Source organism: Pelobates fuscus, chromosome 4, assembly GCF_036172605.1.
Source record: "Pelobates fuscus isolate aPelFus1 chromosome 4, aPelFus1.pri, whole genome shotgun sequence".
Lineage (NCBI taxonomy): Eukaryota > Metazoa > Chordata > Amphibia > Anura > Pelobatidae > Pelobates > Pelobates fuscus.
In genome coordinates this window covers 39578731-39601845 of record NC_086320.1, presented here as the reverse complement: position 1 = coordinate 39601845, position 23115 = coordinate 39578731, and the positions used below count along the sequence as shown (strand labels likewise).

General features: G+C 41.0%; 1 protein-coding gene across 1 annotated transcript in view; it reads left to right on the top strand.

Annotated features, from left to right (window-relative positions):
* DEPTOR (DEP domain containing MTOR interacting protein) overlaps positions 1–22900 on the top strand; it is a 76348-nt gene extending 53448 nt beyond the window's left edge. The window contains exons 8-10 of the mRNA XM_063451107.1: positions 4210–4280; positions 5656–5760; positions 21439–22900. Coding sequence (XP_063307177.1) covers positions 4210–4280; positions 5656–5760; positions 21439–21567 — 305 coding nt within the window. The 3' untranslated portion in view covers positions 21568–22900. The remainder of the gene's footprint in view (positions 1–4209; positions 4281–5655; positions 5761–21438) is intronic.
* Positions 22901–23115: the final 215 nt, after the last annotated feature.

Sequence of the window (23115 nt, the reverse complement as noted above, 5' to 3'; positions counted from 1 at the left end):
AGTGGAAATGAAGACAAAAACAGATACGCTACAATGTCAAGGTTGCAATAGCCAACACAGCAGATAACACATTAGGAACGGTACATGACATTTTGATAAACTGCACAGTTTTATAAAGTAAAATATGCCAGCAAGTGCGAGTCAGGTTGAAAACCTAAGAATAGAATAAGGGAGGTGGAAGACAAGGCAACTGACTCTTCTATAAGTAATACAATATAATAATACCACCATGTAGCTTATTAGCTGTGCTCAATGAGCTTACCAGGTAAAGTTAAGCAAGAATGGATAAAGGAGCTCAGACAAAGAGAATAGAGTGTAATGGCAATCAGCAGCAAGATAATAGTACTGGCATCAGCAAGAAAATCAGAGGCTATTGACTAAATGTTCCTTCTTAACCAGTGTCCCCCTGAGTGTGAGCCACTCAACCTATGCCCGTAGCGGTCACGCAGAGTCCAGACAGGAGCACATTTGAGCCCAGGCTGTAATAGCTGAAGAAGTCAGCACTCTGGCCCCCAATGCACCCGCACTCACAGCCCTAAGCATGATCTGGGGGTAGCACACCTTGTCCAAGTTGCCCTCCACGCCATGTGCGTGGGCCGATAACTGGAGACTTTCTCCTATTCAAAGTCTCTCCAAGTCGTGGAAGGTTTTGCGGGATCGAGGAGCAGGACCGTGGGAACCAATCAGGCTCACGAGGTGTCGGGTCCAGAGCAGGTAATTTGATCTGTAGTGCCTGCTCCTCCAGCCTCTTCCAGAAGCACGCACATAGCTCCTCGTAAGCCCTCTCAAAGGCCTCCATCCAACTGAGATTTTTCCAGCACAGATCTTTGCATAAGGCCATAGGCCGTCGCCATTTTGGGTGCCTCCAAACACACCAATGCAGCTTTGTTTGCCAACGCAGGAAGCAGGCCCAGTGGTAATGTGTGCTGGTGGTGACCGGGATAACCACCGCTAGTCGAAAGGGGGGGGAGACAGGGCACTGGATCAGGTGAGTGCCAGCTCAGACAGAGGAACGGCCGCCTCCTCCACCTCCTCCGCTCAGGGCTCGTCAGTAGGCCTCCGAGGAAAATCTGCTCAGTACTGAGCTATAATGTTGGCCCCAAGGGGATCTCTTGATGTGCTGCAGCTTCCCCGTCATGTGGAGTCGGGTTACAGGCTTAGAATGTCCAAAATTGAAGGGTAAGTAGCTTAATATTGGATTTTCACCAAGGAGCTCCAGCAATGCACGTCTGCCTCGGTCAGTGATAAGGCCCCGCCCCCATTCAGGTAAAGTTTTGACCGGCCGGCCACGAGGTAATGTCCCTAAGCAGTTCCGCAGAAAATGAGACGATGTCCGATCTTCTTTCAGGGGCTCCTGTACGAACATCAAAGAATGCTTACCCTGTTCGGGAGTTCCTTACTCCTGAACGCCATTTTACTAACTGTTTGGGAAGTTGAACAGGCAGCAGTAGATGTTTCCCCGGCGTTCGCAGGGTGCATAGCCAGCATAGAGTTCCATACACTCAGCAACTAAGTACCGCTACCTGCGTTTGAGAGACAAAATGTCTGCCACACTTTGGAGCACGTGTGTTTAGATATACGAAGGGCAGCCATCCAGGGAAAGCACTTGAGATAATTGCTCATTTGCGGTTAACAACCAGGGGTGATCGGTGCTCATCGGGGTGTAAAAGGGGAATTACACATATTCTATTCAGGAAACAAACAGAGGGGGGTACGGACAGCCGAACAAAAGTGAAATAAGTATTTTATAGCAAATCCATTCCGCTACAAGGTTCATTAGGCATTTCATCCTTTTGAGGTCACAGAAATGATTAAGAAAATGTCTTCGGTAACAGTAACCTGCTACAGTAGAACACTTTGATGACCTTATAACAACATGTGATATATAAGTACAGTATTGTAAAAGGGGAACAACCATCAAAAACAATCCCTTATTTCTAAATACATTATGCAGCATTGAAATCATGTGTCAGCAATGTAGTCTCCGACAGACAGACCCTTCTCTTATCAGGAAGAGGCCACTATATACCCCTACCCAGCCGGTATTTATGGATTAAGTAGAATACGTGAAATGCCTATGCTATACAGTAGCTGATATCAGGTTAAACACAGAGGCCAGTTTTGTTATAAGCCACTCTATCTAATCTCTGCACCACTAACTTTGCAATTATACAAACTTGTTATGGCGCTTAATGAATTAGTTATGTCAGACTATACAATGAAATAAAATAGAACTGACAGTGGTAGGATTGGAAGGTGAGAGTGAAGTGGTGAAAGGACCCACTAATTAAGCTGAGACAGTAATGACCGTTACCATGAGGGAACATATCCTATTCTGAAATAATTAGTTTTAGGGACTTCTTAAAGGATGTGAGCCTAGGAGAGAGCCTGATGGGGGGTGAGGCAGGTTGTTTCATGAGAATGGAGTCATCCGTGAGATGTCCTGAAGGCCTGGGTATGAGCAGCTAACTGGAGAAGGTCACCATCAGATATAACTCTGATTTTATAATTAAATAATTTACTTGGTGCTTTAAATGTCTTCTAGCACAATGTATTTTTATCAGTAAGCCTCAGTTCATTTGTATATGGTCATATCGCCCACACACAGCAAGAGCTCATTGGCTAACATCAGGACTCTGTATTCTAACTGTTGCTTCAGCCTTTATCCTATGAACGGGTCTGTGCCTAGAGCTCTCTGAACCTTCTGATTCCCTAGAAGCCTAGCATAATTTGCTCCTGGGTCTTGAGTATTGAAGTAGAGTGCAAGATTATCTACAGAGAGAATGTCTTAGTATGAAGTATGATTTTACATTTTTTATTTTTTTTTATTTTTTTTTTCAAGTCTAGGGCCAGCACTAGAATCTAGTTAACTGTAATATATTATTTCACATTTCAATGCTAAACAAAACCAAATGTATACATATGGGAAGTAAAGGGGTTGAGGTCCTAAATATAGCACGTGATTTTCCTAATCTCTAGGAAATAACTTTTCATAAACTATGTGCAGCCTCTGTTAGCTGTACTGGAGGGATGCTTTGGTAATCAAGCAGTTAATATCTCATTAACAAAATATGTGTCTTGATTGCAAAGCTTGCTATATACAGGAAGTTTGCCAATCTCACAACATTCCTCCCTGAGTAGCTGTCAATTATCATATGCTGCAAGGTTACCAAAAAACAGAAGCTCATTGTGCAAGAAGCCATTAAGGCTATTTTTGCTCTGTGTGTTTTACAATCTGCTCTTACAGATAAGCACAAACACTCCAGAAACGGAATATAGAACTTGGTTGAGAAACCACAACAAGAGCACTCGAAGAACCACAATGTAAACAATTGAGCAACAATGGTCCAACTTATAGAGAAATGTTATATATCCTTTTGATTTCAGAGATATGAAAGAAAGATATTTGCATGCATTGTTAGTCGTGATAACGATGACTAATGCGTTCGAGCTTGTGCCACTAAAGTGGATTTTTCACCTTCGTAAAGCTGTCCTTTTAGATAGCGCTGTAGAGTTATCATATGTCAACATGTAACCAAAACAAGATTTATAGAGTTGAGAAGAGAACTGCCAAAACTCGTGAACTGGAAACAAAAGATGAATTGGAGAATTTGTGCATTTCAACATATTTGACCTGCAATGTGCAACTCCTCGCCATTTGTCTACAATGCCAAGTTTAGAAAAAAATAAATATATATATATATTTCTTGTACTTCATTTAAATTTATTTAAAATTGCAGTTTGTAGTTAGCTGTGCAGATTATCATTGGCAATCACACATTATTTGCATATGATTTGCATTAATAGGCTTATCAGAAACACTTCACAGTAATACTTATTATTCACAAATTGTGCAGCCCTGGATGCAAATAAAATTGTAAATTCATCTGCCAAGACAACAGGTTGAAATTGCTGCACTTAATTTTGTCATTATTCCTTCCTGCATGAAATACTGAGATTCTCTGTATCTGTGGCTGTGAGTGAAGGTATTGAGATATTCAATATAATAATCTAAATAGAGAGGAGGGATTATCAATCATCACATTAGCTCACACATTGGTAGTAAGCTGAGACAGTGTGCACTGCACGTTATGCCTGCTTTACGGTAAGCGGGTAATTCAAGAGCTGGATTATGTCATTCATAAATAAAGCACTATTTTTGTAAATTTTGATACACAATATTCACTGCATCATTTTATTTCTTCGCAGTCTTGAAGAGACCTGTTACTTTGGATGAGCTTCTGGCCCCAGGAGCACCTTACATCAGGAAGACTCTGACTGTAAATATTTCCCACTTTATCTTTTAAAATATATCATGCACTTATTATTGGCTAAAATACTGGAATCTTTTCAGCTCTACCCAAATCTGTATTTTTTTTTTTTTTTTTTTACATCCTCATTTCTTTCCAGTACTATCAGTTGTTTAACGCTTTATACTGGCATGTTTTTTTGTTTTTTTCCGCTTTGTATATATGTGTAAAAGCCTTACCACAGCTTATTGTTGCATTATGGGCCCTTTTGGGTCAATTGTGCAATTTTGTTGTTTCTTTCTTTTGAATACAAAAGAAGACTAATTGGTAAAAACAAAAAAATGCTGATAAAATACTAAAATACTTGTGCCTTACATATGTCCTTTATGTAGTAAGATGCTTTTTAGTCTTTAAGCTGTGACCTATAAACGGGTCCACATCTCCTAATGGGGGGCTCAAACTGGTCGGAGATATTTACAGATACAGCATTGCTTTCCCAGTGTAATTTAGACCCTTTTCATACTGGATAGAGTCTAAATGGAGTTTTGCAAAATGCATTGTAATATTAATTATGCTACGTCTGAAATATAGGTCAGTGAGCTTGCTTTCCAAAGGAAGAACAGGAGCAAAGCTAATTCTAAGTCGATAGCTTGTATCGTTGTTTAAAAAGACTTTAGAGCTGCTGCTCTAGTAAGCGTGTTTCATGTCATTCATAAGCATGGATCAGATGGTAAATATTTATATTGGTAAATATGAAATAAATGGCATTCAGTAAAATAAGTATCATTTTCTCTCACTACTAGGACATAATGAATAAAGCACAGAGTTTACAATCAGATTCTTGAATATCATCGTCTGTATTATGTATATGTGTAGAAAGACAGACAGACAAACACAAAACAAACAAGCTTTCCTGGGTCTAATATTGGTGGCTGTCAGGTTCAATCCCTGGGGGATTGCAATAAAAAGACCTGTGAGTGCTTACTATCTTGGACAGCACCAGGGGAAAGTGTCTGTAAGGAAGCTCTGGATAATGTTTGATAATGTTTGTGTGTTTGTTCTTATGGTGCTCCACACAGTTAAATAGAACGCACTCACATGCTCACAATCCCATACATGGCACATGTCTTCTTGATTTCCACTGCTGGGCTCAGTCTATACATTTATATGGATTACGATGGGATTGGGAGAAAACAAAAATAGTTTAAAACAAGTGGTTTGCTGCGGGAACTCAAATACAATGCATTACTCTTGTCCATGTGGAACACACAACTTAACTTCTGTGAAACCTTTATGTAATATATACATTATGTAATATATGTCTATAATCTGCTTTTCTTTAACAGTAGCCTAACTTTAACCTTTCTTGGAATGAAACAAATGATCTCCCTCCCTGTGTTTGCAGATTGTCAGCGATGCGGTGGGATGGGGGTTTGTGGTTCGTGGAGAAAAACCTTGTCACATACAAGCAGTAGATCCAAGTGGCCCGGCGGCTGCAGCTGGAGTGAAGGTATTATTTTTATTTATTTTATTTTTACTTATTTATTTTTTACTTTTTTTTTTTTTTTTTTTGTTATTATATAAGGTTCAAAGAAAGTTAATGGACACTTGAATAAACAACAAAAATAGTGTGATATAACAATAACAAATAGGTAAATATTATTTTCTTTTGGTATATGAGAAAAGGAGGGGGGAGAGGGGAACTGAATGAGGACGAGACATAGAAAGAAAGATACATCATGTTAAGGGAAGAAGATACTGTGTTGTTATAGATTTAATGGCCACCATTTTTCAGGTAGTCTCTATGATACAATAACATGTTATTGGTGTTTGGTAACCAGACAATATTTAGTTACACCACTGGGATCGCATAGATTTAATGGGGGGACATCATTGTCTGTTATCCTTGGTAGAATAGTCCAACAAACTGCCTAATACTCTTTGGAGACTGCCTTTTTATTATAAGGTGTTTGGCAAGTGAACACAGGTCTACATTTAGGTAATGCTTTAGAAAGCAATGCAGCGATGTTGTAGAGGATCTGAGGGATTGCCAGCGATGTATATAGATCAATAAAACATTTAAAATGTAATACACAAGTGCATTCAAGCACACACACACACACACACACACACACATAAACACAATGAAACACACACTTTTTAAAAAAATATATAATTTTTTAAAATTCCAATTTACTTTATTTTCTACAGATTACAAATTAACTGTATTTATGTTCTTTTCAGTTAATTTTATATTGAACTGCTTTAAATAACGATTATACAAAACTCCCAATATACTAGTAATGCTTGCCAGCATATGGCATCCACAGCATAGAGCAAGAGGGGGCTACCCCCCACTCACCATGTTTTTCTATTTGTTTGTTTTAAATACCACCTGATCCTATGTACCAAGGGTGGGATGAGGTAGGGGAAACATGTGAAGGCTTGTAAATTGGAGTAGCCAGAATAGTCCAGTAATTCATATGCCAAAATGCCTGGAGTATTGCAGTGCAGCAATACCTTTTCATTAATTAGTGATTCTGGTCTGAAGAAGAGAAAAATGCATTGTCAGTCCAGTAAAAAGGGTATCTCTGCACACTGCGATATTCTTGTGCTTTTTGTATGTGTGTTAACAATGGCATCATGGAACTGACAACATCAATATCTCATCTCTCTGATACATTACCTTTAAAAACCAAGAGATTTTACTGGAAATGAAATCTGAAAACATCCCAGGCCCGTGATGTAACCTAGTAACTGCACAATGCTATAAAAAGCAAAGTGCTCAGCACTAGAATTAGTTTTCCATAGAAACACAGGCTTTTGAAAATGAATCTGACATCCAGATACAAATAGTTGCCCTTGCTCTTGTAACACTGTATTTAATTGACACTGCATGAATTGGAATCCGGCTGCATCTTTCATCTTTTTTATTTCTAATTTTGATTTGAAAAAAGGTTACAGTTAATACACTAGACTAGACTTAGTAGACCTTAGCTGCTTGCTACTGTATTCACTTTTTAATTCCTGTTTATAATTCATGTATAAATCCAGTGCCTGTTTAACTAGCTGAGCTACACTTCTTGGAAGCACCGTCTGAATGTAAAGGGACACCATAGTCACCAAAACAACTTTAACTTAATGAAGCACTTTTTGTGTATAAATCATGCCTCTGAAGTCTCACTGCTCAATTCTCTGCCATTTAGCAGACAATTCACTTTTGTTTCTGTACATGCAGCCCTAGCCACACCTTCCCTGGCTGTGACTGACACAGTCTGCATGAAAACAAAATGGTTTAATTTTTAATCAGGTGTAACTTAATTTAAAAGTTTTTATCTCTTGCTCTGTAAATTAAATGTAACTTACATACACAATGCTCCTGCAAGCTATTAACATAGCTGATACCGGAGAAACTGACGGAAGCCAAGCACAGAGAGATGGACACAGGTTTCTTCAGGAAGGAAGAGATTCTTTATTGGATCACCGATCGGGACTCAGAGGGACTAGCGTCACCAAAATACAGCAAAGTCTGAGTACTGAATACATAGAGTACATTCCTTATATAGCACTGTAGCTCCTCCCACAATTAACTACACCCACACATACCCTTAACCTATTTAATAAATAGAGTCTAAACTCATCCATCCGGTCTAACCACGTGGCTCATCTGATACAAAGGAGAGGGACGCGTAATTCCAGTTCTTACATTCCTGCACCTGGTCAGTACAGTGATAACAGTATCTTAGCTACGTGTAATTAACTTAACTGATACTACAAACACATATACATACATATGCCTTGTGGCAATCTTAGCCTGCTAAACTTGTATTTTACTGGAATTACATCACATTCCCCCCTTTGATGCCTCTGATATTTCACAATTACTTGAGGCATCACTTAACCTTGGTTTGCATATACCTCAGGTTACCATGAACCAGACCAGACTTATCTTATGATGTGAATCTTTTAACACTCATCTTCCTGCATTGGTTCTCCTTGATCTAGAGCCTTATACTTATATATCGCCATTATCTGTGCAGCAGCCTTCCTCTCTGCTATACTTCCTATCAGGCTTTGCACAGACCTAACTACTAAGGGTATAAGACACGGTAGGAGTAGACACAACAGTAAAATCAGTAGGACTCCACCTACCACTGCCTTAAGCCCTCCAAACCACTCATACCAGCTACCAAACCAACTACTTGGATTGTACCCTTTCCATACCTGAGTAGGCACATGCACTAGTTTAACCATATGGCTAGTAAGCTCAGCTATTGCTTGCCCTTCGTCATCTATTTGAAGACAGCAATTGCTCAGGTTAAACTTCCCACATACACCTCCCTCTACTGCCAAAAGGTAATCCAAGGCTAATCTATTTTGGTACACTGCTGTCCTCATCCTGGTATTATGCTTCGCTAGAAGATTGAGTGCTTGTGAGGTCTCATTAGTAATAATCTCAACCACCGCCTGTAATCTTATAATACGGTTGAGCATATAAATAGGGGTTCTATAACCAAAAGTACCATCCTCAGCCCACGTGGCTGGCCCATAATAGTCTATGATACGCTGGGGAGGCCATTCATTATCTTCCCAGGTGCCTATCTCTATGGGTCCCCTTTTCTTCCTATGATTCACATCATACACTTTAACACCTAAAGTCTCACCTGTTTCAATCGGTAACAAGAAGAAGGATGGTTTGAGCATACCCAACACACATGCCCCTTCCCAGTCCTGTGGCAACTCCGAATAGGCTTTCTTACCACAGATCCAGTACAAATTTGCTGGGGCTCTCCAGGTAGATGTGATGGATAAATCAAACCACACATCCTTTAAACTGGCATATCTAGCAAACGGGTTAGATGGTTCTGAGACATTTGAAGCCGACCACCAAGTTGTATTTTTAGTATCATCATCATAAGCTTTTTGCCCTAGACAAGTTAATTCTCCTACAGAAGTATTATACATTATTCCTTTCCTTGCTATGCAAACATAACCTATGATGGAGGTCTTTAATCTCCACTCAGATTTACCTCTAACACTCAAATGATAATCGGCTTGTGTAGATATTAGTTGGTCAACTGCCTCAGAACCGGACATTACCTCCTTTGCTTCCCAAGGCCATTGGTCTCCCATGTTAGTACCTCCACACACATAGCAGTTGGTAACATTAAGACTACCGGCAATACTTTCAGCTAGGTCAATGAACAGGTTTTTAGCGTTATGGGGGATCTTATTATCTATACTCATCTCTTCATAAAAGGAATGGTATACTTGATGAGTCTGGGAGGATACCGTATCAGTCTCTATTCCTATAAACAATAATGTCCCAGGATCTAAACCCGTCCCGTATATCTGAAACCCAAATAAATTTCCATACTTATCTAGGAACTTGTCGGGGTTATTAATAAGTATATGGACTGGGTTGCATTCCATAGACTTACAATAAGGGCTAGTCGGCAACTTAGTCACTATCATGTCTTTATCTACTGTCTGTCCCCAAGTCGCCCACCCCACACAAGACCAATATGGACAGAAGTTATAGTCTTTATTTGGGCATCTAGGACTCACATATTTATTTTTGCTACTGGGACAAATGTATTTATCGTTAGACCCATACGTCCTCTCCCATCTAAGATCCCCACATACATTCCACGGCTTTCTACCACTCGATATCGCTTTACACGCATCAAATAGCAGAACACCCGAAGAATGTACGGATTCTAACACCGTCTTATTAATTAGGGTCCCCTGAGGATCTCCATTCCTGAGAGTCAACCAAATTGTACGAGGTTGATACTCTGGACTGAAGCACTTAGGTTCTCCTACTCCTAAATGGCACACACTATAGTCTATATTTAGGTATCTACATCTTGATACCTCTCCTTTACATTCGTATTGTGAATGCCAAATTAGGGTTTGGGAAATATGGTTACCTGTTCTCGTAGTCTTAATGCATACCTCACAGCTAGGAGTGTCGGTACCTCTACCTTCCTGAATATAAAAACACATATAAATAAACACAATCAAAAGCACATCTTTCGCCGTCATCCTCAGTCTTCGTCCGTGCGATGGAACCTCAGCTTCCAGGATGTGAGGGCTGCAGGGAATGGAGTTCTGCTCGTCTTCACAGGTGTCCCTTCGAGACTTTCCTGGCTTATACACTATGTGATGGTAAGCGGACAGGCTTTATTATGGCCTTCTCACTCACACCTGTAACAATAAAATTTGTAATCCACAATAATTCCTCGTTACTCCGACTGAGTAGTGCGTTTCAACCGGATCTTGCAGGGATTCTCTGGATCTGCTGTAATTTGCCAAGAATCGACTGCTGCTGGTTTAACCCTGGAGTGATGTATCCACGGAGTTACTTCGGCTACTTTTATCGCTGTAGGGGTAGACAAAAGAACAACATAAGGACCTCTCCACTTGGGCCCTAACGGTACATTATTCCACTCTTTAATCCACACTTGGTCTCCTGGATGATAACTATGAACAGGGGGATAAATATTCACAGGTAATCTATCTTGTACCCATTTCTGTACCTCCTCCATAGTCTTACCCAACTCTACAACCTGCTGCCGGGTAATTCCTTCTCCCAACTGACTCAAGTCCCCCCTTAAGTTACCAAGTACGGGAGGTGGTCGCCCATACATGATTTCAAAAGGAGAGAGGCCCATCCTTCTGGTAGGGGTACTGCGGATTCGCAATAAAGCTATGGGTAAGAGAACGTTCCACTTAAGTTGGGTTTCCTGACACATTTTAGCCAACTGGTTCTTAATAGTTCTATTCATTCTCTCTACCTTACCAGAACTCTGGGGTCTATATGCAGTATGAAGCCTCCACTTTATACCAAGCATATGAGTCAGTTGTTGTAGGCACTGATGAACAAAAGCTGGACCATTGTCCGATCCTATAGAACAGGGTAGTCCATATCGGGGTATTATTTCTCGTAGCAGGAATCTCACAACTTCTCCTGCTTTCTCTGTACGAGTAGGACATGCTTCTACCCAGCCTGAATAGGTGCACACAATTACCAACAGGTAACGATGTCCACCCGATTTAGGCATTACTGTAAAGTCTATTTGTAGATCGGACATGGGGAGTCCCCCCATAAACTGGACTCCTGGTGGCTTTACTGGTCCTTGTCTTGCATTATTCTTAGCACACGTTACACATCTGCGTACAATGGCCTGAGTCAAGTTGGACAATCTTGGTATGTAGAAATGTTTCCTGAGAGATTCTTCAGTACTGTCTCTCCCAGAATGTGTCCCGTTGTGATAATTTTGGACAATTTCTACCGCTAGCGATGCTGGTATAACTATTCTTCCATCTTCTAGCTGATACCACTTGTTCTCCAGATACTTTCCCGGTTCAGTCTTTAACCACTCCTCTTCTTGAGCTGTATAAACTGGAGTCCATTGAGACAGTGGGGTTGGTATTAGAGCAGCTATATGCCCCACATACTCCTGTCTTCCTGATTCAGCAGCACGCTTAGCTGCACTATCTGCCATTCGATTTCCCTTGGTTACATCACCATCTCCTCTCAGATGCGCTCGACAATGTATGATACCGACTTCTTTCGGCTCCCACACTGCTTCCAATAGTTGTAGGATTTCAGCTGCGTACTTGATTTCTTTGCCTTCTGAATTCAGTAGTCCTCTTTCTTTATACAAAGCTCCGTGGGCATGAGTGGTTAAAAACGCATACTTAGAGTCCGTATAGATATTTACTCTTAAACCTTCAGCCAATTGTAACGCTCGTGTTAGTGCTATTAATTCTGCCTTTTGTGCTGATGTTCCTTTCGCCAGTGGCCAAGCTTCTATCACCTTGTCTATTGTTGTCACTGCATATCCTGCATAGCGGATCCCTTCTTTCACATAACTACTGCCGTCGGTGTAATATTGAACATCGGGGTTCTGGATGGGAAAATCACGAAGATCTGGTCTACTTGAAAATACTTCATCCATTACTTCCAAACAATCATGTTGACTTTCAGTAGGTTGCGGCAAAAGGGTAGCTGGATTTAAGGTGTTTACAGTCTCTAAATGCACTCTTGGGTTTTCACACAACATTGCTTGATACTTGGTCATACGGCTGTTACTAAACCAATGATTTCCTTTGTAATCCAACAACGTCTGTACTGCATGTGGGACTCGTACATAAAGTTCTTGACCCAGAGTGAGTTTATCGGCTTCAGCTACTAGCAGGGCGGCTGCAGCTACGGCTCTTAGACAAGGTGGAAGTCCGCTGGCCACTGCATCCAGTTGCTTAGACATGTAGGCAACAGGTCTTTGCCATGATCCCAAGTACTGTGTCAATACTCCCACAGCCATTCTTCTTTGCTCGTGTACATATAAGTAGAATGGTCGTGTGTGATCAGGTAGACCTAATGCTGGGGCACTCATCAAAGCCTTCTTCACATCTTCAAATGCCGTTTGCTGTTCTTGGGTCCATAAGAAGGGGTCGTGCTCTGTACCTTTGATGGCTGCGTACAGAGGTTTTGCCAGTATCGCATAGCTGGGAATCCATATCCTACAGAAGCCTGCTGCCCCCAAGAATTCTCGCACTTGTCTTCTATTCTTGGGTATTGGTATTTGGCAGACAGCTTCTTTTCTCTCTGGCCCCATAATCCTTTGACCTTCAGAGATATGGAATCCCAGATACTTGACAGTTGGCAAACACAACTGAGCCTTCTTCCTGGACACCTTGTATCCTGCCTTCCAGAGAATATGTAGTAGATCGTGCGTTGCTTGCTGACATTTTTCTTTTGTAACTGCTGCTATCAACAAGTCATCTACATATTGTAACAATACACATTCTCCTGGGATAGACTCGAAATCCAGTAGATCTTGACTTAGAGCTGAACCAAATAGGGTAGGTGAATTTTTAAACCCTTGGGGCAGTCTTGTCCAAGTCATTTGGCGTTTTGAGCCCGCTACAGCGTTCTCCCATTGGAAAGCGAAAATACATTGGCTTTCTGCGGCAATTCGGAGGCAAAAGAAGGCATCTTTGAGATCTAAGACTGTGAAGTAAGTAGCCCCGCCCGGAATTAAAGCAAGCAGGTTATATGGATTGGGTACAACTGGATGTATGCTAACAACCGCATCATTGACTGCTCTTAAGTCCTGTACAGGTCGATACTCATCTGTACCGGGCTTTTGAACAGGCAGCAATGGGGTGTTCCAGGGGGAAGTACAGAATTTTAGGATACCATACCGTATGAACTTATCCAGATAGGATTGGATGTTCTTCTTAGCCTTCTGCGGAATGTGATATTGTCTTAGGCTCACTGGATAAACCCCATGTTTCAGTTCAATTTTTATTGGTGGAATATTGCGGGCCAGTCCTGGTGGGTTGTTCTCTGCCCAAACTCCTGGTATGTTAAACAATGTCTCATCACTCCTAGGGTTTTGGCTAGTCAACACTGTATAAAGTCGCCACTCTTCTTCCTTTGGTACGGATAAAGTCATAATACCTGAAGGTCCATTAAACTTTAAGGATGTTGTTCCATTTGGTAGGAACGTAATCTGCGCTTGTAGTTTTGATAGCATATCACGTCCCAGCAATTGGACTGGACATTCAGGCATATAAAGGAATTGGTGTTTTACTACGTGGCCTCCCAATGTACAGAGTCGACTTTTAAGAACCGGTTTTTCAGCACTTCTTCCAGTTGCTCCTATCACAGTAATAGTCCTTCCAGATGGAGGAGCAACTAGATTAGTCACCACTGAATGTTCAGCACCAGTGTCGATCATGAACGCACTCCTTTTCCCCCCTATTGATACATCGACCATAGGCTCCGCTCGACCAAGGGGGATGGAGCCCGGTCGGTATCAATAGTCCTCCATGACAGTGTCAGCCAATCCTACAAAGTCCCTACCTTCTCTATCGCGGGACCTTTGCGCTGCTGGAATATACCTGTCTTCCCTAACACTTCCTCTGTTCCCATTACTCCCTCTATAACCATTACTCCCTCCGGGGCCTCCTCTACCTCTCGCTCTACCTCTAAAGTTTCCGTAGCCTGCCCTGGGTTGGTCTCTCTCGTACTGCTCTCTTTGCGGACATTCGTTCCTCCAATGCCCTTCTTCCTTGCAATACGCGCATTGATCCCTACTCAAAGGCTCCCTACTCCATCTATTATTGCCTCTATCTGGGCCCCGTTTATCTACGCCTGCGATCGCTACCGCTAGCATATCAGCCTTTTTACGCATCTTGCGCTCTTCCTCTTTCTTACTTTCTGTATCCCTGTTCATATAGACCTTATTTGCTACCTCCATTAGTTGGGTGATGGACATACCTGCAAACCCTTCTAACTTTTGTAGCTTGCGCTTAATATCTCCGTATGCTTGGCTGACAAAGGCGGAGTTAACCATTCGGGAATTGTCTGCGTCTTCCGGATTAAAGGGGGTATACAAGCGGTATGCCTCCAATAATCGGTCATAAAAGACACTGGGCGCTTCATCGCTTTTCTGGATCACCTCAACTGTCTTCGACATGTTAATGGCTTTCTTTCCTCCGGCTTTCATGCCAGCAATTATAGCGTCTCTATAGGCTCTGAGTTGAACCATATCAGCACCATTTACGTTCCAATCGGGATCGGTGTTGGGATAGTGTGTCGCGGCCCATGCTGCTGGATTGGCTTGGTTCAAAGCACGGGCTCTATCCTCTAATGCTTTAATGGCTGCTTGATTTATTCTTGTCCTTTCCTCATTGTTAAATAAAGTCATTAGTAACTGCTGGCAATCAGCCCATGTCGGATTATGCGTCTGTACTATTGAGGTGAACAGATCAGTCATAGCTTGTGGTTTCTCAGTATACGAGGAATTATGGGTCTTCCAGTTTAAAAGATCGGTTGTGGTAAATGGGACATATACGAAGACTGGGTCAGCGTGTGCCATTTGACCTGCGGCATCGATATAAGCTGACCCGGGATTCAGACGAAGAGGCATCTGATAGTGCTTTAATTGTTGGGCACCAGTCAACTGTCGGGTTTGGATGGGGCTACGTAGAGAGGCGTCAGTCATGGGTTCCGGTCGGGGAGAGATAGGGTATGGGGATGTGGGAGGTCGGTTTTGGGAAAAGGTCGTAAATAAAACACTTCGAGCCGAGCTAGATGAAGCTTGACCGGAAGTCTGAAGTGGCGCCAAATCAGGATATTCGTTTCTAATGGGGGTGGATTCTGGTTCCGGAAGGGGAGATTTAGTACGAGGGGGGGTGGATCCTGTACTGGAGGAGGAAGCGGAAGTGGATGAGGGTAATGAGGGGAGGGGTGCAGGACTTCCTGCGTTTGCGTCACTTCTTCTTAACGGAAAGTAAGGGGGCGGCAAAGGGATCTCGGACTCAGGGGGCGTGTCCAAAATGGGCCTAACACCAGTCCTAGTGGACGAGCAAGTCCTAGCTACCATGAGGCGACACTGCTCCTCGTGGCATGTCTGGAGCCATTTTGGCGAGTCATTTACGGCCTGTCTCCAACAGTCAATATAAGGAAACTGGCCGTAAAGTTCAGGCCTACCCGATACAGCCACGTGTAAGCGCTGTACCAGAGTTGGATCCAAACTGCCACGTGGCGGCCATGCCGCAACCAAAGTAGGCCACTCCCTAGTACACAAAGTGACCAAACGTACAGGAGACATCTTTACCCCAAAATCACAAACTTTGAATCCCTTTTTAAAATTCTTAACCATACATCCTAAGGGATCCGGAATCGTTGACTGCGACGCACCCATACTTAACAATGGAACGTCGTCGACAACGAATACTATACACGCGTACTATTCAACAGTCACACCCGTTTCCTCTGGCAACAGCACCACGTGGTACGGTTACCAAGTGAAACGTACACAATAACAATAAACACTCAGGGAATTCCCGTACACACACAGCTGTTACACCAGTCACTATATAATCAATATTATGCCCTTTGGCGTAACTATACAGTCACCCACGCTATAATTCTCTATATACGAATTACCCGTCTATAACACACCCCAGTAACATCGTCTTTTACAAATAGCGGTTACAGTACGGTTAGCATAGGTCAAAGCACAAGTTAAGGTCACAATACAATTATTAGTGGTTATGGTGTTAAACATGCAATGGACGACAATGATTAGTACTTATTATATAATGTCAGTAAATATACAGGGTTATGGTACCGTGCACTATAATACAGCAACACACTATTAACACTCTCGCTAGACGGCTGAGCTCGCGCTATCTAACAAGATATACACTTTACTAAAACAATCGTTAACACATTTACAATTCCCAACTAAACTATTGGCCAGTACCTTGAATGGACTACCTAAAACTATATACACCCGTTTTGGTTAGCCACACTGCCCAATCACCACATATATAGCGAGCTAGAGAACCGAATTTACACAGGCGCCTCTTAGTCGCACTATCAAAAGTCTAGTGGGTTCCAAATTTACACGCCTTCCCACTTAGCCCAGATAGGATGAGAACTAGCGAACCGAATTTACACAGGCGCCGCTTAGTCTCCCGGTCCCTCCGACCTAGCGAACGTAATATACACCCTAGAACGCTAGTCTAGACAAGACACCGGTGTCCGGCTAGGGCTATTTACACCAGGACCCCGCCTGACTAACCAAATCAAACGGTCTGACTAAAGAGCGTTCGATCGAGCGGTGCGCCTTCGCTCCTTCCCTCCGACAGAGGGGGCAGATACACTGATTCAAAACCCCTTTGGGCCTACCGCACAATCGGTATACCCCTAGTGGGTCCTGCCGTCTAAAACAGCAGTTGTCTTACCTCCTCGTTCCTGAACCTGAGTTCACACTCATCGACGGGGACACCCCAGCACTTCTCACGTAGAGGCCGATGATCTCCTGGACAACAGACCAGTGGCGCCGAGACGAAGGGAGGTCCACGCAGAAGTTCAGGGGTGCAGCCGTAGAGAACGTGGGCAAAGATAGACCGTCTCACGCCTCTGCCTCTCAGCTACCGTTGAACGATGAGCTTCCCGGCCAATGCACCAAATGATACCGGAGAAACTGACGGAAGCCAAGCACAGAGAGATGGACACAGGTTTCTTCAGGAAGGAAGAGATTCTTTATTGGATCACCGATCGGGACTCAGAGGGACTAGCGTCACCAAAATACAGCAAAGTCTGAGTACTGAATACATAGAGTACATTCCTTATATAGCACTGTAGCTCCTCCCACAATTAACTACACCCACACATACCCTTAACCTATTTAATAAATAGAGTCTAAACTCATCCATCCGGTCTAACCACGTGGCTCATCTGATACAAAGGAGAGGGACGCGTAATTCCAGTTCTTACATTCCTGCACCTGGTCAGTACAGTGATAACAGTATCTTAGCTACGTGTAATTAACTTAACTGATACTACAAACACATATACATACATATGCCTTGTGGCAATCTTAGCCTGCTAAACTTGTATTTTACTGGAATTACATCACATAGCAAGATATAATAAATTCTAAATTAAACAGAATTCACAATAAAGGATGTGTAAATATTAGATGACTCTTTACAGGAAGTATTTAGGAAGGCTGTGTAAGTCACATGCATAGGGGTGTGCCTTGGACTCCACAAACAAAGGGATTTAACTCCTACATGGCAGATAATGGACCAGTGAAACTGCAGGGTCATGATCTATACACCAAAACTTTAGGCAACTTTTCAGCTCTCCAACTGTTGTGGACTACGTCTACCATAATGTTCTTGCATTATCCCCTGATAATGTTCTGGCATAGTATCAGGGGAGTTTATACTGCTTGGAGGGCCCTGTCAACATTGGCAGAAGGTTAGATAACTATATATTTGGATCACCCCTTCAGAATATTTATCAATGTCTTTATTTTTCATCAGAATACAGAGGTAAATATCAAGTTTCGCAAGTATAGTTTTGTCCTTTTATTTTGTACATTGTTAATTTAGGTCTGTTTAAAAAAAAAAAATTATACTTATAAAGATGTACGTACACATTTAAGATCTGGGACAAATATACGTTCAGATATTTTTGAGCAAATGTTTTTGATTCCATGTGTGGCTGGGTTTTCTGGAACCCACATGCAGCACGTGGTTACATTGATAAACAGAGAATTTGAATAAATATCTTGGTGTAAATTGTGAACATCCATCCAATATATTTAAATAAAGGGTATGCCAAAATAATAGACTTGATTAACAGAATACACTTTCTGTGTAATAGAGCATTTTTATTTTGTGATCATTTTTTTTTTTTGTCCCATCATTTCATGTTTCATTTCATGTCTGAACAGTCCAGTAACCAGTTGCTAACTCTTCATATACAACTGAACTTATGAGTAGGTCATCGAGGCACACATTCATCTTGTCATCATTTTTTGTTATTCAAAATAAAATATGAAATGAATACTAGCCTTGATTTATTGTTTTGTAATGCATACATATAAATAAATATAATTTTTAGTCCATTTCCTGGCTTCCCTTTGTTCTGTAAAAACAGCCATCTGTAAGTACTTATTTTTTTGTAATATTTTATTTAAAAAAAAAATGATAAAAACCCACAAGAGTAGAAAATACATAATTTTGCAAGCTGTTAATTCGTCTGCAGATCTTTAGTGTTTCTTATTTTTTACTCAGTAATATGACACGGGGATCATACACATTTCCCTAACCAGCCAGCTCTGGCAGCAACTTGCACATTCTGCTTGCTTTTGCCAAACTTTGTACAACGTGTTTAATGTAGGATGGCTTATATTCAGCACTGCCTTGCCACTTCACTTGTGAAACCACTCTGTATACATCCAGAGTAACTAACCGCCTGAGGTCCTTGTGAATGGTTTTATTTATTCTCCGATACAGAGCTTCAATTGACTTGCAACACAGCAACATTATGTGCTCACGCCAAGTCACAAACTAGAAGCGTACAGGGATAGCCTTGTCAGTGGCATTGGAATGTCTGGAGCATGTTTATAGCATGCTAGGAGTCTGATAAAGCCCATCAGTCAACTTCTAGCCAAAACAAAGGCTCCCGTGCACCATAACATGGAGAATGCAACACGAGAGAGAAACCCTTGTAGAATAGAGATAAATATGCGCTTGGTTTTTATTACACAAAGAACAAACTATTTATTTAGCAGTGCTCGCATAAAGAGATATATATCCACCTTTTTATAGTCTCTGTTATAGTCTCTCTAAAAAATTATGTTGTAAAATGTTGAGTCCCATAGAGAATACATGAGAATTTGGATAAAATACATTCTGCTGCCTTAAGACCATTTACACACCACTATTTAACTGAATAAACTAAGAGAGAGAGAGAGGAGGGTGAACAAATAGGTAACCTATTAACCTATTTAAATACTGAGAAAAAATATAAAATAAAGAAACACCCTACTCTCCATACCAGCGTTTCCCAATTGGTGTTCTGCGGAACCCTAGGGTTCCGCGAGAAAACAAATGGGGTTCCGCCAAAATTTCTAAAAACAAAATGGGCGCAGGCGGCGAGTGAGCAGTGGGCAGTAATATCCCTGCTTAGCTCCCTCGCACGCATAGCAGTGATGCCGGAGCCGTAATATGATGTCACTCCAGCATCACTAAGAGGCGCGCGAGGAAGCTGAGCACGGAGATCACTGCTTCCTCGCCGCCCGCACGCCAGCCGCTCAGCAGCCCCACTGGACTCCAGGGACTGCACGCTCAGCCCAGCAGCCCCACTGGACCATAGGGACATAGACTCCATGCCAGCACCCCCAAAGGTTAGGGGGCTGGGTGGAGTAAAATTCAAAAATAATAATAAATTGTATATGTGTCTGCTAGGGAGTTTGTATGTGTTTGTGTGTCTGTCAAAGAGTGTATGTGTGCTTGTCAGTGGTGTGTGAGTGTGTATGTGTTTGTCAGTGAGAATGTATGTGTGCTTGTCAGTGAGAGTGTATGTGTGTCTGTCAAAGAGTATGTGTGTCTGAGTGTATCTGTGTGTCAAGGTTTGTGTATGTGTCACTGTGTGTATCTGAGTGTGTGTGTATGTCAGTATGTGTCTATGTGTCAGTGTATATCAGTGTGTTTTTATGTGCCTGTGTGTGTGTGTATGTCAGTGTGTATGTATCTGAGTGTGCCAGTGTGTATTTGACACTGTGTGTATGTGCCTGTGTGTATGTATGGGTGCAAGTGTGTGTGTGTGTGTGTGTGTATTAGTTAGTTAAGGTGTGTGTGTCAGTGTGTATCTTTGTGCCACTATGTGCCAGTATGTGTGTGTGTATCTGTGTGTCAGATACATATACATACACACACACACACACACACACAGATACACACTGACACAGAGATACACAGACTGGCACATACAAACAAAGATATACACACACCGGCACATACAAACACAGATACACACACCGCCACATATAAACAAAGATACACACACCTTGACACACAGAGTCTCTTTATTATATTTAACTGAATACCTTCACAAAAAGGTGTTTTTGTCTTTTAAAATTTCCCCCTCCAAGAACACTGCAGGTTGCAACCAGATGGGACGTTGGTGAAAAATAATTTGGGATTTTACCTGCAGTTTCATTATACATTTGATCTGAATTCCTAGTCTTTTCTAATATAGAATGAGTTGAGGTTATTTATAAAGAGACGTTGTGGGGCGCTGAGGCAATCACCATGGAAACCAATTGAATGGTCAAGCTGATTACTTCATTTTCACAGCTTTGCCTAAGAATTAATGGTGTTTACTGAACTCTTACAAAAGCAGCAGAAAAGGCATTCTGTGTAGTGGTGGAGTGGTGTAAAACGAATCTTGAGCATAGATAGGCTACCAACAGGTCTCCTGCTGCTGCCACCCTTTGCCAATAAAATGCTTCAATCTTGTAAACCAATACAGGAAAATGAAAAGATAGATTTCTGCTTTTACAAACAGAGATATTCACTGAAGTGAGAATTCAAAGTAAATAAAAATTAATTTCAAATTTAATGCTAAAGTAGCTTACCTGGAAACATAGCTCAGATAACCGTCTCAGATAATTTATCTGATTCAGTTATTTTAACGTGAAATTTTGAAATTCACTTTGAATTCAATTTGAATCCTCACTTTAGTAAAGCACCCTTAAAAAGTTCTCTTATTTTCAGAAAGCAAGTTACAATATAATGCTTGATGCTATTTTGCTATATTCAGCACCCCTGATTAAAAGCCTTTTTTTTTATATTTCAGTTACGCCAGTTCGTGGTATCTGTGAATGGGGTTAATGTTCTCCATGAACACTTCAGAAAAGTGAGCAGCAGCATCCTAAACGGTCCACGAACTATTGTTATGGAAGTGATGGAAGAAACCAAATCCTAAAATGTGACGGAGCACAAGGTGAACCAAATGGAACCAAAGTTAAACAGAGGAACTTGTCGTTCTACATAACCAGCTCCGTCCAAACTAGCTGTTATCTTCTTTTTTTTTTTTTGTACTTTGGCTCCGAGCCTTGTAGCAAACTTTTAGCAGCTACAGTGACGAAACTTGAAAACAACCCTATTTGCCATAATTGTCTTTTACAATGAATAAGCTGTGCTCAAATTCTTTATGTACTGTATTTCTAAACATTTAAATATATAAATATATATGTGTGTGTGTGTGTACGTGTAACAAATATGTAGTGTTCACTTAATGAAGACTGTTTGGAAGTGTTTAAAAAGTGCCATTACAGAGTCACGATGATATTAGTTTGTGAAACAATGTTGCTTGTTAATGATTGTATGTATGAGGACATTTTCAATGCAAAAAGTGAATCTTCTGTTAAATTCACTACAAACAGAAACTGGGTCAAGAGTGAAGACTGAGCGAATTAGAAAAGGCAAAGAAAATACTTGAATCAAAATCCTACACAAATGATTGTATTGTAGCATTGATTTGCAATATCTGGAACGCACAGTTTTATACATAAAGGGAAGCATTCTAATCTTAGTACAAGTTGCATAGAACTGTTTATCGGTACATTTCGTTAACCGGTTTAGATAGTAAAATGTGTAGGGATTAAACTTTAACTTGTTTTAAACCATGGTTGTCTAAGCTTGGTCTTCCAGCTGTCTTAGCAGTAGAATTATGGGTGATAGAGTCTCTTCTACAAGCTCAAAGTTGGTTGGCATTGAGGGTGACAGACAGCCATGTTAAAGTAAGTGAATGATTCTTGGTAGTGGTTTTTAATTCTTTTTTTATTTTACTGCCAATATAGATTGTGTACCTTTTTATTCTGCACTGTGTTATATATCAAAAAATATTTTGGCTGCAGAACCAGTGCAGGAATAATTGTTTTCTAGATTTAAAAAAAAAAAAAAAAAAAAAAAAAGTGAAGCTCGTATATCGCCTGTTGTTTTTGTCAAGATTTGATGTAGTTCTCAAGTCCACATTTGCAGCTGTCAGACTTTAAATATATTTCTCCTATTATGGATCCAGTTGTGATACAGAAGCCAGAAGAATGTATAGTCTACATGTTGCCAAAACGACATATAACATTTCTGATAAAACGTGCCAGTGAGATATATTGGGGACTGGGGGGTTTTAACGCTAATGTGTATCAAGGAAGGAACAGATGCAAAATGTTTTACTCAAATCAGGAATTTTTAAATGTGTTTAAGGATAAGCAGAGATATGCCTTTATTAAAAAAAAAAATAAACATTTATCACCTTATATGTTGTCTGAATTATTTTTTTATATTAACGATGTAGTTTATATTTCAAAATAATGACACTTTTTACATGTGTATATATTTATAAGTTGGTGTTTTTAGGTTTTTCTCTTGTAACACATGCAATATAAGAATGTGCATTATAACAATGTACATGTTTATATATTTTTAACTTGGTGTTTTAGGTTTTTACCCTGTAACACATGCAATATAAGAA